Source organism: Crinia signifera, chromosome 1, assembly GCF_055691185.1.
Source record: "Crinia signifera chromosome 1, ASM5569118v1, whole genome shotgun sequence".
Lineage (NCBI taxonomy): Eukaryota > Metazoa > Chordata > Amphibia > Anura > Myobatrachidae > Crinia > Crinia signifera.
In genome coordinates this window covers 149,545,629-149,563,903 of record NC_139217.1, presented here as the reverse complement: position 1 = coordinate 149,563,903, position 18,275 = coordinate 149,545,629, and the positions used below count along the sequence as shown (strand labels likewise).

The window sequence follows — 18,275 nt, the reverse complement described above, 5'->3', positions numbered from 1 at the left end:
GCGCAAGTTTCCCTGAAGCCGTCCTGGCAATCTCCATAGTCCCACCCTCCGATGTCATCAGGCCGCGCACCTGTGTGATTCCAGACAGTACAATCAGTACACGCCGCACTCACCGATCAGCGAGGGATGACAGGAAACAGGCAGCAGCAGCGACGAGTCTTCCTTCTGTCTTCTCTCCGCGGCGTGTACTGATTGTACTGTCTGGAATCACACAGGTGCGCGGCCTGATGACATCGGAGGGTGGGACTATGGAGATTGCCAGGACGGCTTCAGGGAAACTTGCGCGCAGCTGCGAGATCTCAGCAAAGGGGAGGGGGAGAAGGAGGAAGTAAAGGGGGCTGAGAAAGCATCACAGGGGAGTGTCCGTTAGCCCACATTGGGACGGACATCTCCAGATTATGCTAATGAAGGCAACAGCGCGAATGGATGATACACGGTAATGAAAAGGTTTTTTTTAGTTTGAAAAGCGGATTCTGCGTTGCTGTACTCTGTACTAGTAGACATGGGGGTTAGTTTGGGGTCCTTGATGGGGGTAACAGGAACCCTTTAATTAAAGAATACATTTATTTGCATGTGTACAGATAAAAAAAAAAAGCACTGGCTCTTCCAAAACACACAAACCCATTTCTAGATGGATCTGAATGGGTTGTGTGCTGGTCTATTCCAGTTAATCAGCACATGTTGCACTTACTGTATTGTCATATCTATATACTGGTGTTTACGATGGACTATTACTATATTGCTGTATCAGTTTCTTGTGACAGAGGTTACAGACTCGTTCAGGATTAATGGAAGAAGGAAGAGGAATTTCATTTGATGAACACGTGGAGCAAAATATCCCGCCACAATTCTTGCACTCATTCTGAAAAACAGCCATAATGCAATAAAAATAAATCACTGGATAAAATATTTTAATCAAATAAGTGGTTAAAAATGGAACCCTCTGTTAATACTCCCTGACAACTGCTTGTCTAAACTTTGGGAAGTATCCAATTAACAATAAAATTTCATCAGGTAATCAGGATCCGACCCAGCATTTGGAAAAAGGATCCAATCTGGGATTTACACCGTTTACACTGCAGTGCCCACCCCCAGTGTAGACGAAAGCAGCGCTTGGAGATGACATCTCCAAGCCCGCTGTGCTGGGAGCAGCCCAGCACCAAGGTAAACTGCTGGGCTGCCCCCAGCCGTCATCCGGGAGGTGAATGGATGCCACACACAAGCATCCATTCACCTCCTCCGCTGCTGTCTGCAGCGTTTAGCAGACAGCAGCGCATGCTGTGCCCCCCCCATCCAACCTGCGGACGCTGCAGTCCGCAGGTTGCACGTCCCCCATTGATGTAAATGGGAGCCAAGTCGCATGACCCGGCGTACCCATTTACACCGCCCTATACCCAGGTCCTAGCCGTGTTCTACCCAGGTCAGGACCTGGGTAGAAGTCCTGTGTAAAGGGACACGGCGTTACACCCGGGTTTTGCAGCGGTGTAAAAGGGGTATTATATAACGTATCCATATTCCACTTACAATCTATATTCCCTACCACATATACATGCACACAAAGACATTCTAGGGTTAATTTTGTTGGGAGCCTACCAGTATATTTTTGGATTGTGGGAGGAAACCGGAGTACCCGGAGGAAAACCACGCAAGTACAGGAAGAATAAACAAACTCCACACAGTTAGGGTGAAGGTGGGAATCGACACCATGACCTCAGTGCTGTGAGGCAGTAATGCTAACCATTACATCATCCGTTCTGCCCCAAATATTTATTTTTTTGAGCTAACCAATTATAATTAGCTATACATTTGCTCCTGACAACACTCAGGTTTAGTAAAATCTGTGTATTTTTGACCACTTTAGCACCATTTTTGTGTGCCTGATGAGCCGTTGCATGTGCAAGCTTATCGGAAATAACTGGAGAGCCCCTGGCTGGACAATAACCTACAGTAATTTATGAACACCCCCCCAAGTATTTATGAAGACCTTTACTGATGTGGAAAACACTAATGCCACCTTTACCAATCATTCCTAAAGCGTTATACCCATAATTACAGAATTTCATTTGATTATGGCATGACTCTAGTCAGTCTTAAAGCAGATGGTTGCTCGTTCTTACTTTCCCAATCCTCTATTCGACACTCTAATATCTGACCAACAGGAAATGGTAGAGCCACTGCAGTAACTTGATTTTGATAAACCCTTTAAATATAATTTAAACATTCATGAAAATGAAACACCTGCTAACATCATTAGCAAAGTTAAACCAAGAATGCCCCCCCCCCCCCCCCCCCCCTTCCCTAACCACCACCACGGAAAAAAAAAATGGAATGGAATTGTAACAGACCTATAAGATGCTTATTAACCACTTCAGTGGTATGCCCTCGGGACTGGCTGCTGCCCTGGAGTTGTGAGTATTGCTGGGGCAGGACAAACCTGCCCATAAAAGCAAACATGATTAATGAGATGGGCCGGATTCAGAATTGATCCCAAAATCTCTCTCTCAAATGGGAAAAAAACATGTGCACTGCAATAGGGGGCAGATGTAACATGTGCAGTGAGCATTATATTTGGGCGGGGTGTGTTAAAACGGATATTTAAATTGCAGTTTAAAAATAAAGTAGCCAGTATTTACCCTGCAAAGAAACAAAATAACTCGCCCAAATTTGACTCTCTATTGCTTAAGCACAGATCACTTAGCACACATTGCTGGCACACATGCCATGCAACAGCTATGTGTGCTGAGTGATCTGTGTGGACCAGCCACTGGGGTACACACACATGGGACGATGTGCGCTTTATTGCTAAACAATGTAGTCAGATTGCTTAAAAATCACCCTGTGATTATTGGCCTTAAATCAGATGCATAGTGAGCACACATTTAACAAAGAGATCGATCTATCTATCTATACAAAATGTATTTGATCATTAACGATATCCTTATCGTGCTTTTCATTATAAATGATCTTATAGTGTGTACCCAGCTTAAAGCATTGTACATTGCATTATCACATCTGATGTGTATACCAGATGGGACAATTTAATAAACAATGCAAGTAATCAATAGATTGGGTGTACACATAATACGATGGCATATGTGGATTTAAACCTCATGTGGGCCATAAGCAAGATACCCATTTTATTTATTTACAGTTTCTTATATAGCGCAGCATATTCCGTTGCACTTTTGGAGACAACAGTGATTAAACAAACTGGGTAGATACAAACCGACATGGAGGTAGGAGGGCCCTGCTCGCAAGCTTACAATCTATGCCTAGTGTTCCCTCTAAGCTTCTTTTGCAGGGTGCTGCACCCTGCCCATTTTTTTTTTTTAAACCTCAAAATGCACCCTGCCCTTTTTGTGTGTGTGGCAATGTGAGCCCTTATGCTGTCCCCCACCGCACTAACATGCCAATGAGAACTTTCCCTGTGTGCCATCATGTGTAATGGGTATTATGGTGTGTGGTATAATATGTAATGGTCATTACAACAGAATATATAATTTTTATAATGTATTTGTCTCTACTGTAATTTTATAATATAAAATGTGCCCTACCCATTGAAAAAAGTAGCCTGCCCTAAAAAATCCTACAGAGTGAACACATACCTATTTAGGGCCCCCTCACTCAAATACATTGCACTATATTTTCATTCCTGATTTGTGTCCCCTACATTATTTTTTCTTCTCCTTATAATCTATTACAGTATGTTACTTTCCCCCTTCAGTGATTACATGACTGACTGAATTATTTGCGTGACCCAGGCTTAAGCCCCTTAAACATGGGGCAACATCAGCCATGTGCTAAGCGATGTAGTTTAGCACACAGCGTCAGTACACATCGCTGCACACATGCTATGCACCAGTGATATATAGTATGCTGAGCAAACTTAGTTTCTTGAACCACATACAGCACGATCTGACTAGATCTCGACGACACATGGTCAAGATCTGAGCAGGCAATGGCAACACACAGGACATTGCCATCACTCCAGGGCATACTCACAGAGTGATCCCTGCTTAATTTCTAAGAAATCTAGACAGATCGCTTAAAAATTGGCTAAAATCACCCCGTATGTATGCCCCCTTACTGATTGTAGCAAGACCCATTGCCTAAAATTCTCATAAAAAAGCAGTCAATGAGGCACTATGAGGGTAAGTCCTACTATACATATATGCTGAGTGTTAGTCTGTGGGACTGTGTTTGGGGCACGGGGCTCTTTGGGCTGCTATTGCTGGGCTGCTCCATGGCATCATATCGTACACTTTCCATCACCCCTTTAGTTTGTTTAGTATATATGTAGCACCCTTCACATTTATTATTACCTCTTACTTAGGTAAGTCTTATCACATATAATTTCCCTTATCCCTTTTACTATCACTTTAATTTCACACCAATGTGATGCCATGGGGTGTTTCTGCCGGGGGGGGGGGGGGTCCTGAGCCCTGGACCTGTCTCAGAGTACTGTTAGGGACTTGTCCTTTTGAGGTAACCTGGACGCGGTGGACAAGCCGATAATAATGGCCATCATTATGCTAATAACCTCAGAAATGCAATATAGATATTAAAAGGTCTAGCATTTATATTTAGTGTGCACCTGCAAACTCCTCCTCCTGCTTGCTGCACTACAGGTCTCAGCAGGTAGCACCTCATATGTCCAGGGTGTGCAGTTTAGGCCCCCCCCCTCCCTATGTAGCAGTTTAGTACCTATCCTGGTATCTGAAAAAAGACCCTTCCAATGTCTGGTTGGAGAAATATTGATGGAATGCTGTGATGTTACTGGCGAGGTATCTTGCCTCCGGTGAGATGGTAGTTCGCTGTATTGCAACAGCAGGCTGGATATACCTGTCTCCCTTGAACCAGTTGGCAATATTGGTTAGGTGATGTCCACATACACAGGTGGTACAGTTTTTTTTGTGTCCGCCTAGGGTCTTTCAAGAAAGATTAATTTTACTGGTGGATGGTCCACAGAATAACAGGGTCAGGATCACTGGGTGTACAGTAAGTCCACACCTCTCCACCGACGCGTTTCGCTGTATAGCAAACAGCTTTTTCAAGGTGAAAAGGCTGTTTGCTATACAGTGAAACGCGTCGGGTAAAAATGTAAAAATCCATTTATTTAAAGCATGCTTGTTTAATTAAATAAAATAATCGTATTACTACTATTATTATTATTTTTATCTTAAAGGTATCAGATAAACTGAAGCGCAGCATAACCCATCTATTTTTTGCTTTGCATATTAAGGGAGTGACTCCCCTGATTTCATTGCTACAGCTATTGTGCAAACCAGCTACATTCTATTAGCGCCCCCTTTTTTATATCTTTATATTATATCTTTTGCCTAATTGAATTCTACCTTATGTAGCAAGTCACTTTTTTTCAAAAGTGGATAAAGATAGTTGTGGTGTCTCATATTTAGTATTAAGATTGTATTACCATGACTTGTATCTAAACAGGTTACGGTTACAATACAATATCAGTAATCAAGAACAGATTATACACCAATGCTATTGTGTGTGTTTGTGCACAATGTTACATATTTCTACAATTATTGATCTGCAGATTGGCCTGATGATTGCATAGTGTGTAGCTGCAACTCAACACAAATTATTGGTCTGTCAGACATGTCGCAGCATCCAGTATGTCTGACAGAACTGATATAATTTGTGAGCTGCAAGTCAGCCACATTGAGGAATGGGATAAGGCCTCCTTCCAATGAGAAAACGCAAACATTGTTTGGCCATGCACTGTGTGTTAATTCCCACGATATCGATTGGTTTTCAGACAGTCAGATAAAATGTATCTGTCACATACAGTATCTGAACAGTGTATACCTTTTATAAGGAACATCACTTCAGTAATTGTCCTAATATATTACTACAGAAGTATGCATGGCACTGCATTCACCTTCATGTTTTATGCTCATATTGATCCAGAGGGTTAAATATTCAATAAACTCTCCTGCACAAAGTTTTTACTACAGTGCGGCTACGTACTGATTTTATTCCATGTACTTTTTCTCAAATGTACTAAGTTTACGGCTCTGCATCCACAATAAATACTGATACTTCAGTTTAAGTTGACTTTGATGTCAATTATACCTAACTGAGCAACAATTATACCTAACTGAGCAACAATAGGTATCTATCCCATATATTTACAACACATAATACACACACACACACACACACACGTACCATCTCCTAGTCTACATTTTCATATCACCCAAATGAGAAAATTGACTAAAAGCCCTACCTAATACATTTTAACAGAAAGTAGCTACCTTGGTAAGCAATATACTGGATTCCTCCCGACATAACTGGCACATTTGAAGGATCTTCTTTTCACTATCTTGATCCTGCAATAGGTATTAAATATTAATTTCACATTTGTCACATTATTATTTCACTACAGCTAAGAGAGGAGGAGGAATTGGCAGTGAAGATACAGTTATATATGTGTTTGTTGTATTACAGATAGGGCCACCTAATAAATTACCTTATAGACAAAATTGCCATGGCTGGTTCATCAATAAATTAGTTAAACATATTATAGCATTTCTTATGTGATACTCAATAAATTAATAAACTCATTATTTCTAATGTGATAAAAGGATTAGTCTAGTCTATTTTTCTTTTGCTGGGCCGATGGTCTTTCGATTCTGTGTTTTCCTTGTTGATAAATGTAAAAAATGTAAATAAATACCACAATGTGTAATAAAAAGCGTATTTATTTAACAATTGATGGTTCTACATAACAGAGAATAATTCCCTTGGGAAAACTTTATGCTGCCAGATGGAAAAAGAGGTAGGATTCTAAATATACTATGTAAATTTCAATAAACTGGTTTTTGAAATTGGCAGCTTAATAACAACATAGAAGTGTCACCCCTATTCCATGGTGTTGCTGCATCTAATCTCACAGGTTCTCAAAGTCGGTCCTCATAACCCCACACAGTGCATGTTTTGCAGGTCTCCTCGCAGAATCAAGTGAAATAATTAGCTCCACTTGTGAATCTTTGAACCCTTTCAAGAGGCTAATCTTCCTAGCCAGACGTTCATCGTTTGCAAAGCTACTCGTCAGTCACTGCATTGGTTACATGTTTTCTACCATATTCAATACAAAATAATTTTACTTACACACAAAGCCATAAACCAACTGCACCAACATACAACTCTTCTCTTATCTCAAAATATCTTCCAACCCGACCTCTACACTCATCGCAAGATCTGCATCTCTCATCCACATTACTCGCTCCCATTCCCGATTGCAGGTCTTTCTTCGGGATGCACCCACTCTGTGGAATGCCCTCCCAAGCACAATAAGACTCTCCTCCAGTCTCCAAACCTATAAGCATTCCCTGAAAACTCACCTCTTCAGGCAAGCTTATCAAATAGCAGAACCAGTAATCTTAAATTACCTCCAGCGGGGAAGTTGCTATTATTGGTCAGGGAAGCCTTTTTAAGACACTTTTTGGGGGCAGTCCAATGCCGGTTATAGAGTTTGGTGTGGAGAACTCTCTGTCTGCCTTGCATGTCTATCCGGTCCCTGTTGCAGTTTCCTCCTGGTTTGCTCTGTCCAGAGTTATTCCCCGCCTGATTACCAGCTGTGCTAAATGCAAGTAACAGTACCTATTTATGCAGTCCATTTATATCTTGCTAAATAGAGTTTCCAAAGTTTCTCTGTAGTATAGCATATGTCCTTTGCTGCTACAGCTTTAACCAATTAGGGAGTTGTTGCAGAGGCCTTACAAGGGCCGTCACCCTTTTAGCAGGCTCTTAGCCTGTAATTTGTGTGCTCTCTTATTTCACTTGTATGTCCTGTGTGTTGTGTGGATCACCAATCTAGCATTTGTTATTGTCTTTTACACTGAGTTATTCTCTTTAGTGAGACTTCAGCATGCACTGCTCCTTTAGCCCATTCCTCTATCCCTTGTCATTTCTTTAGTCCTGTAGTTAGGGTAGTCCCCTCTATACTTTCCGGTAGCTCACTCTGGTTCCCCCGGTTCAGCCTACACTGTAGGCTAGTACCGGTAGACATAGTCAGTCTGAAGGGAACAGGACTGTTATAGGCAAGAAGGCTCGCTGGTGTGCTCTGTGGGCTGAGCTGGAGGGGGTCCTGGGTGACTACCCAGAAGAATCCAGGAGGATCCCAAGCTCTCATCCACGAGTTCCCACAGGCCCAGGGAGGGCCCTCCTCACGTCCACTGGCTCACCTCAGTCCTCCAGTCCCCGTCTGACACCTGGCTCCTGTCTCCCTTACGGTGAGCATAACATTTCCCTACCACATGTACACTCATTTATATTAGGGTCTATTTTTGTTAGGAGCCAAATAACCAGTATATTTATGGAATGTGGGAGGAAACCAGAGTACCCGGAGGAAACCCACGCAAGTACGGGGAGAATATACAAACTCGGCACAGTTAGGGGAATTGAACCCATGCTCTGAGGCAGTAATGCTAACCATTACACCATCCGTACTGCCCATATAGTATAAAACACTTCATTTAACATTTTTTGGCAATTTTTTTTTAGAAACTATTACTTTATCTTTTATTCATTACATAAATGTAATAATACAGTTCTATATTAAATATTTTATCACGCAATATTAAAAACCTCACTGTTTTATTTTGTTATATACTATACAAAGAAGAAATCATCACAAACCTCACTTTCGCTGTTAATAGAAGAGGACAATGAACTGAAAAAAAAAATAGAATAAAATGACATGAGTATTTTTAAGGCTCCATCGCATTATGAAAAACAAAATGTACATTTATATGAAAAATAACTCAAAAACGGTACAATGGATTTATTAATGGGAAAGGAAAGTGAAAATATACACCACCTCAAAACTCAGAATTGGCGAGTAATTTGTGCAGATTTTTCCAAATGTCAGAAAAATCCTCACGGATGAAATATTCACCATATGAAGAACCCTTTTAAGGCTTTCCAATTCTTACTAGTATGACCAGGGCAGCACAGTTTCTTGTATGAATCTCACATCATTGACTAAACAGTTCCAGTTAGCACCCTTAGTTAGTGAACCCTGCAAAATGTAATCAAGAAAACAAAAACATAAAATATTAATGTAAAGCAGATTTGACATCAAGTAAAGAAGGACATACTTGTTTGGAGTCGTGTCGGTTTCATTCACAGAAGCCCTCATATTTTCATCCAGTCTTTTATGTTGTGCATTCTGCATAAATCAGTAGATTTAGATCAATTAGATTTTTACATGCCAATCAGAAAATGCTATATTTCTAAACTCTAACAAGGGTACAATGGCATCCGTATACGGATATTCAACGTCATGCTCTAAAAGCATTAAGTGCTACCTTCTTAACTGCTTTACCAATTCTCATTCACTCTCATTCACAGAGATAGAGAGAGTTTGGTGAGAATCGCAGTACATAGACCTGGCACTTGAATAAACACTATGGTGATCTTTCCCAGCGACTTAATCAGTCTCTCCAAACTTATAGGACTAATAGCTTAATTATCATTTATCCTACTAGTCATGTGTACACCATCAGCTTCAACATTAAAAGCACTGAAATTTAATTGATTATCTTGTTCCAATGGCACCTGTCAAAACACCAAGTGAAAACTCAGTTCTTTAAGTTGATAGGTTGGTAGCAGGATAAATGGGCATGCGCAAGGATCTGAGTGACACTGACAAGGGGCAGATTGTGATGGGTAGACCACTGGATCACAGCATCTCCAAAATGGCAGGTTTTGAGGCATGTTCCTATTATAGCGATTCAGCAACATGGTCAATGCTCATTGATGCTTGTGGGAAGCTAAAGTTGGCCTGTCTGGTTCTGTCCCACAGAACTTCTGTAGCACAAATTAGCATCACAGCCTGCTGTGTAAGGGTCCTGGTATTCATGCAGAGGTTACTGTGCCAGTAGCACCTACCTAAACATTGCTGCAAACCAAGTACACACCACCTGGATTATGTGCCCTGACATGCTGTCAACAATGTTCAGGAATATTGTGAGGAGCATGAAAAAAAGTTCAGTATGGCTTAGCCTCCAAATTCCCCCAGATTTCAAGTTGATTGAACATCTGTGGGATGTGCAGAAAGAGACAGGTCTAAGCCAGGGCTTAAAGGCTCTGATGCGAATGTCTTGGTGCTGGATACCACAGGGCACTTTCATAGGGCTATTGGAGTCCATGTTATCATGGGTTAGAGCAGTTTTAGCTTCATGAGAGTGACCTACACAATGTTAGGCAGGTAAGGTAATGTTATGGCTGATCCGTGTCCATCTTCATGTGCAGACTGTTTAAATACATATTAACTAACAAATCTTGGTATAAAATATATATATTGGTTAGTGGAGCAACCACGTGACTATTGTGCCCGATTGTTTTCTTTTAATTTTACTTTTATTTTATGTTTAAGACCTAGGAAGTTAGTCATACCGAATAGCTTCTCTGCTAATTTGCAGAGCCCTGTGATCAGATAGCCACTGTCTCACCAGAGTGAAAGGTCTACAAAAGGCTTGCGAAAATATCACAGATCAGCGATAAACTGCAAATCCATTCGTAACTCACTCACCATAGAATGATTTTTCAAGTGTGTATAGTCTGTGCGTAACCTACTCAGCCAGTGCGATAGAAACAGGCTAATCGGGGCCTGAGCTGACGTGTACGTTTGCGTTTTCCATGACACTTCCAGAAAATGGTAGATGTCCACCCCCAATGCCGGCATCGTGTCAATCACCTTAAGAACAGCTTGCTATCAGAAAAGATGCTGGATGTTGTTGCTGGATAGCCTCATGGAACAACGTGAACGCATGTGAAGTCCTGCACATTTACAGCCCAGCGACCAGTTCTGAATAACCCCCACCTAATACCCTTTCACTTCCAAAGTCCCTGGTCACCCCCTATTTTTTTTTTAAAGATGCATAAAAAGCTTATCTGTACAGTTATTAAGATCCTGTATTGGGCAGCCAAGAAGTAAAGACCAAGATGATGAAGTAATTTGTGCATGAAAGACTTCAGAGAAAATCTGGAAGATGCCGTCTCAAAACCGTACAACATTGTCCACCAAAATATGTAAAAAGGTACAACATTTGTCCACCAAATATGTAAAAAGGTACTTTCTTTAACGCATACCCTCCAACACTGTCTGATGCAGAGCTACACTTTTTTTTATGTAAACTGATTAGGTAACAAGCACCATATATAGTAGATCTTGTAAGCATTTTCCATAATGCTTTAGCAACCCTCTCACGAATTTTAGCCCATGTGTTATCATCCGGTGGATTTCCCAAGTCCTTTACCCATTGGAGCTCATGGTTTGGAGTATCAAGGAGTTTGGCAAGAAATAAAACCATATAGAGTTGAAATACGCCCCTTAAGAAGGGGATGAGGTAGGCAGAGGGAGCAGACCAGGGTCAGTGGCCTGCAGACTGAGCTAAGGGGTAAAGAGTTAAAAATTGTATGCGTGCAAAAAAGATCAGAGGTGACCACTTATTTTTGACTTGCAATGAAGTGTGAAAAAGAAAGCCAAGGCAGAAAAGCAGTTGCCCAATGACCCATTAATCCTACGTAAATAAACACTGCAACCATTTTATCAATGAAACAGAAAGATGCAGACAAGATTGTCATAACACCTGGAAAGAATTTCGAATTTGGAGTTTAATTTGGTATTCTGAACATTCCCTATACTATTCATTATTGCCAGTGCAGTTGCACTATTTTTGTATTCTTTGCACAACATTTTTACCATTTACAGTTGTGCTTTTGTAATGTGTGTTTAAGCAGAACCAAGAGGTAGTAAAAGTTAAATAGCTCTTTGATTGGAGCCAAAAGCAGGCTCTGCTAATGCCCCCACCTTATTTTCAAGATGAAGATTCAGGAAACCTAGGGCGTGCATTTATTGTGCACAGGAGTTGATTGGAAATCTGTAAGTGATGCATGCGTTCTAGATGCCAGATAATCTTAATACATAGATGATAGTCAATACTGGGGGCTATTCTGAGTTTATAGCTGGGGTATTGTTTGCTAAAAGCAAAAGGGATATTTAGGCGCTTGTTGGAAGGTGTGGGGGATGGGGGTTGGGGGGATAGGGATGGTAGAAAAGCAGGTATAATGGAAATAAGAATGAGAGGAATTCAGCAAATGATGAAATGAAATAAAATAAAATGAAGGAATAATAAACAATAATAAAAATAAAATAAAATGAAATTAATATAACACGCATAAACTGTTTACACTCTTTTGCTCCAACACCAAGCGCAACATCGTTTGGGGAATCCCCAAAATTTGCACGTGAGTTTATAGCTGTTGTGTGAATTTGCAATCCTAACAGTTATCAAATAACTGCACATGTGAGTACATATGGTTGTGCACATGTATGAGCCAAAAAAGTGACAAAAATCCCCCAAATATCTAATCACAATCCCCTCGCAATTTGACGAACAGGAAGGTAGTGATTTTGGGTGGTAATCGGATGTTTTCCTGGAAGTGTTCATAAAAATTCAGTACAGGCCTGTCCAGGCGTTTTAAGGGTGGGTGTGTCACGGTAGTGCCAGCCTTAATCAGCCATGTATCTGTCGGCGAGTTGTGGTAGGGTCATAATTGTTGATATTTGCACAGACTGGGAAAATCTTTTTATGGTGAGGGAAAATCTTTCATATGGATTTGCAGATAAGAGCAAATAGCGATCCATTTACAATTTTCTCGCAGATTTGCACAGGGCAGGTTTTCTTTCCATCTGGGTGGCAGCTATCTACACAGTCATCTGTAAAGTTGCAGATAAGAGATCAGATCTGAATCAGAACCATTGACTGAATATCCCTTTATGACTAATAAAAGCTTGAACTCTAGATTACCGTTTTCATTGTGTTTTTTTGGAGAAGTTGTGGTATTCTCAAAGGTGTGTACTTCTTTTCAGGAGATTCTTTCTCGCTCTGATTTCCAGAAGAGCGTCTACTCCGTTCCTTCTTCAGTTCAGATTCATAATGAGAACTAAAAGTAGAACAAAATAAAAATGTTTACTTAACAATATATTAAGCCTTCGAGTGCAAACATTGCTGCGAGATATGTGCAAAATAACCGCTAAAAACAGCAGCCTCGTTCACAGGGGTGCAATATTTACCTAAACTTCAAATGATTGACTTCAGATCATTTGCCGGCAATAACTAAAAGTGATTCATATTCCTCCACTACGGCCCTGGCATTTTTAGCGGATATTTTGCACATCTCTCACAGCAACGCTGGTACTCAATGGGTTAAGTACCTAAAACACGAATGATCTGTAATGTTAGCTTAATGATATGTACACGGTTACACCAGTGTACATCCCCTCCCCAAAAATACCCTAATGTTGGCAGTGAGGCCAGTTTAAATGAAAGACGTGATAATATTGCATCTGATAGTTTGCAAAATTTTTTATAAAAGCTCATTAACCTACTGTACAAATTATAACACCTCATGCTCCTAGATGTTTTGAAATGAAGTCTGAACATGCTGCCGGGTCATTCCACATCAAAATACCCTATAAAAAAATAAATAAAAAATAAATAAAAATATTTTACTGACCCTCTCCAATTTTTATGAAATTTAGTGTACCAGTAGGATGGGGGGGGGGGGGGAACTAATCTACACCAAATTTCAACATCATAGGTCAGATATTTTTTGGAGGTGGAGCCATTTAAAAATTAACAAAATAAGCAAATTTACTGCTGCAGGAGTCTTTTCGTTTGCCTGTATCTTGAGTTCTAATTAAGACAGAGAGATGAAATTAATGTAATTTTAAAGCTTAGGACTAGATCTTTTCAATTTTAATTTAGTACGGTAGTACTAAAAAAAATAAAAAATAAAGTTTAATAACCTTTGACCTCATTTTTAAAAAAAAAAAGGGGATATTTTCCCCTTTTTATAATTCTTCCATATTTCATTTAAACATGTACCAAATTTCACTTTATGACTCCCATAGGATAATGAGAAAAGAATAATTTACGGACAAGCATGCAGCTAAATCATACAAAATTCTCACTTGCAGACCGTGTATTATAAAGTTTTGAAAAACAGCAATATAACCTTAATATATATAACAGACCAGGTTTTGTTCATGCTTTCCATGAGTTTAATTTTGAAGTTGCAGACAGACTTTCTCTTTCTGCAATGGTGTACACATGTCCTGTTGTAGTCATTGGGTCTACTGTTGTATTTCACAACAATGAACTAGAAGAATGTCGGGTTTCCCTGGGTATTTGTATGATGGGGATGGTCCTTGTGGGTTTGAAAAATTGACCTTTACTAATTCGTACTTTTCATCTATGGCAAGAACACATGCTACCCACCACTCTGCATCATACACACAAGTGACAAATCCTTTAATGTCTTTAAATTCTACTTCGTTAAACAAACTTATTCCACTTTCGTAGATATCATTTTCTTAAGGAAAAGTATCCGATCGTTACAAAGATCATTTAATTCTCGGATGGAGCTGCCTCTCAGCATAAAAAAATTGAAAAAATTTCATTATTTGCGGTCACGAGCAATTCCAGTTAAGTGTTATTTTTCAGCAACCTCCCATAGAAAAGTGGCATGTGATGGAGATGGTGACACTGTGAAAAGATTAGCTGCAACTTTTTTTTTAGTACTACCTTACTAAATTAATTGAAGTGAAAAGTTCTAGCCATAAGCTTCAAAACGACACTAATTTCATCTCTCGGTCTTAATTAGAACTCAATTACAGGCAAACAAAAAGACCCCCGCGGCAGTAAATTTGCTTATTTTGATATTTTTTAAATGTCTCCACCTCCATAAATATCCAACCTATGGTGTTGAAATTTGGTGTACATTAGTTTCTCATCAGACCTAACAAGCACAGCAAATTTCATTGAAATCGGTGATGGTCATGAAAATGGCTGTATTGATTTAATGTGGAATAACCCGGTCAGGGCACACTGGGATTTGCAATTCAAGGACAGATGCAAATTCACAATATGCCTTTAATTTACTAGACCTATAATTTACTCTGTGGCTTGACTAAATCCAGGTAAAATGCAGGCTTTAATTTATATAGAATCTGTGTAAATCATAAGTGCCCTGTTTTTAAAAGGGATATTAGGGCAAGTCTACGAAAATATTTAGCTTGGTCAGTAATTAGCTAACCAGCTTTCTGGGAATATAGAGCCTAATCCAGAACTGATCGCAGGGCAAATTTGCTCTTAAAATAGTCAAAACTAGCAGGTGTGGCAAATGTAACAGGTGCAGAGACAGTAAGATTTGAGTACATTTTTTTTCTGTGCAGGGTAAATACTATCTGCAATATAGGATTTCAGTTTAACCACACTCCACCCAAATCTGCACGTTACATTTGCCACACCTGCAGTGCACATGGGTTTGCCCATTTTGAGAACTTTGCCCTGTGATCAGGTGTGAACTAGGCGAGTGTATAAATAGGGATGTATAAAGTATACAGGGTTTATACAGTAAATGTATCCAGCCGTTGGGGGATTACACTTCCCAATGGATACAGTACAAAGGCATGACACGGACTCCTGACAACATCAGTGGCTGCTGGGAGGCCATGGCAGCTACAGAGATCATTGTGTGCCGTCTATGAGGAGCCTCAGTGAGAGCCATGAGGGGATAAGGTCATGTGCCGGTCATTACGCTCACTGTTTACATGGGGTGGCAGGTAGGCAATATATGCTATTCCTTGCAGCCTGCTCTCATTATATATATATATATATATCCATGCAGGTCGGACAGCACACTCCTCACATATATCCAACTGCCAGGGTGCCACAAGCCAGAAAGTCCCAAACTGTATTCAGGCGCTTCCACAGAATATCCACATAGAAATAATGGGTGCACTCACCGGACTTCATCCAAAATGCAGGTGTTTATTTACATACCACAGCCGATATTCTTAGGTGACAGTGGGCATGGTCAACGTTTCGGTCTAAGCATAGACCTTTGTCAAGACCCCCTTACTCCTGCCTCCACCAGTGCACTGGTGGAGGCAGGAGTAAGGGGGTCTTGACAAAGGTCTATGCTTAGACCGAAACATTGACCATGCCCACTGTCACCTAAGAATATCGGCTGTGGTATGTAAATAAACACCTGCATTTTGGATGAAGTCCGGTGAGTGCACCCATTATTTCTATGTGGATATATATATATATATATATATATATATATATATATATATATATATATATATATATATATATATATATATATATCTCCAGTAGGGGTAGCACTCCAGTACAATAGCATGAACAGCGCGGTGCATTCCAAGCGGAGATCCCCGATCAGGAGCTCCAAAGCTAAGTAGTCACAGGCAGCACTGGAATATGAATCACAGGAAGCGCAAGTAATGCAACGTTTCAATGTTTTAATGTTCACATCGTATTCAGGCAATAACAATGCATACATACAAAAATCTCACCTTTATACCCCCACCGTGATGCACGTGCGGCCAGCCACCAGGTCCACCGGCGAAAGGAGGTCGCCCTGCAAGTGACGCCATCCCCTCACACACCAGGACCAGGGTAACCAAGGACGCATGCACACAATTTAAAAAAACATGAGGCAGAATCAGCATTAATCAATATGTAACAAAACACGCATTTAGGCATATATAAATGTAACAATACAGATGATAGATATCAGATACCAATGAAGAAATGAGCATAAGAAAAAAGACATAATAAACAGCATAGTTTACAAAAATGAATGCAGACCCAAGTACTCATTGAGTCCACACGGTGCAAGTGTATTTAGTCCAAAAATCCATCTTGACTCAATTTGCAGTAACTTGAGGGATCGGTCACCACCATGAATGTCAGCAGGCACATGATCGATGATCATGTAGCGCAATGTAGCCAAACTATGACCTGCTGACAAAGTGCCGGGCAACCGGCTGATCACTCTGTCCCGTGGCAATAGCAGCACGAATTGCATCCCGATGTGCTGCCATTTGTATACGTAAGTTACAGTTGGTCTTACCGACGTAACTAAGGCCACAGGGACAGGTAATTAAATAAATAATAAACTTTGTGGTACAAACAACATTTACCACTATAAGGATGACAGAAACTATCACCCACAACCAGTGAGCAGCAGGTTAAACAATTCAAACAACGGAAACAAACTTTAAGAGCTAAAACTCACATCAGTACCAATGTGAGATATCCGCATGCATAACCCAGTCACGGATATTGAGTCCCCTGGTGTAACATGGCATAAGCTTAGTGGCACTGATGCCAAGATCAGGATCCGTTTGGATAAATGGCCAAAGTTTCTTACAAACACCGCCAATATCAGCACTGGCCGTGTTGAAATGATTAACCCAGGGAAGTTTGTTACCACCTGGTGGTTGGACCTTCTTAGTTAACAACTGATGTCTGGGGACAGCCAATTCCCTGGATTTAGCTGAATCCAATAGCTCAGTGGCATACCCCTGCTCCCTAAATTGAATAGCCATCATGTAAATTTGTATGATGGCCTCCATGTCAGTGCTACAAATACGACGGGCCCTTAAAAATTGGGAGTAGGGTAACCGATTCTTTAGAGGTCTGGGATGAAAACTAGCAGAATGGAGAATGGTGTTTCTGTCAGTAGTTTTTTGAAAAAGGAGTGGTGTGAAACCCGTCATTCCCCATAGTAACTGCAACATCAAGATAATTCACAGTATATTCGTCAATACAGTAAGTGAGTTTAATGGGACTGTTCGATTTGTTATGACCATCGATGAATCTCTCAAATCGATCCCTGACCCCGGTCCAAAGCAGGAATACATCATCAATGTATCAAACATAAAATTTCACATGTCCAGCTGCTAATGGGTTTTTGAAAAAAATCATGCATCATGTAGGCATTGGCATACGATGGGGCCACATTGGACCCCATCGCACAGCCAGATACCTGCAGATAGAAACACTTGTCAAAAATAAAATAATTACAAGTCAGAATCATGCGAAATAGGTCACTGATCAAAGACACATCAGGTCCAGAGTATGCAGGATGCCGTGAAATCAAATCTACTACAGCACTAATCCCATCATTGTTCGGGATCACCGTGTACAAGCTACTAATATCAACACTGCAAAGCAAACAATGTACCACCTGATTTTTTGACTCAATACACTTGCACCATGTGGACTCAATAAGTACATGGGTCTGCATTCATTTTTGTAAACTATGCTGTTTATTATGTATTTTTCTTACGCTATTTTCTTCATTGGTATCTGATCATCTGTATTGTTACATTTATATATGCCTAATGCATGTTTTGTTGCATA

General features: G+C 40.4%; 1 protein-coding gene across 4 annotated transcripts in view; it reads right to left on the bottom strand.

Annotated features, from left to right (window-relative positions):
• Positions 1-287: 287 nt before the first annotated feature.
• Positions 288-18,275, bottom strand: part of RUFY3 (RUN and FYVE domain containing 3) — a 119,378-nt gene continuing 101,390 nt past the window's right edge. The window contains exons 15-19 of one of the 4 annotated variants that reach the window (XM_083174541.1): positions 12,846-12,981; positions 9,129-9,199; positions 8,668-8,701; positions 6,282-6,356; positions 288-862 (exon numbers count right to left, since the gene is read on the bottom strand). In XM_083174541.1, coding sequence (XP_083030667.1) covers positions 719-862; positions 6,282-6,356; positions 8,668-8,701; positions 9,129-9,199; positions 12,846-12,981 — 460 coding nt within the window. In that variant the 3' untranslated portion in view covers positions 288-718. The remainder of the gene's footprint in view (positions 863-6,281; positions 6,357-8,667; positions 8,702-9,128; positions 9,200-12,845; positions 12,982-18,275) is intronic. The other 3 variants (XM_083174542.1, XM_083174549.1, XM_083174554.1) reach the window with 3 other exon arrangements.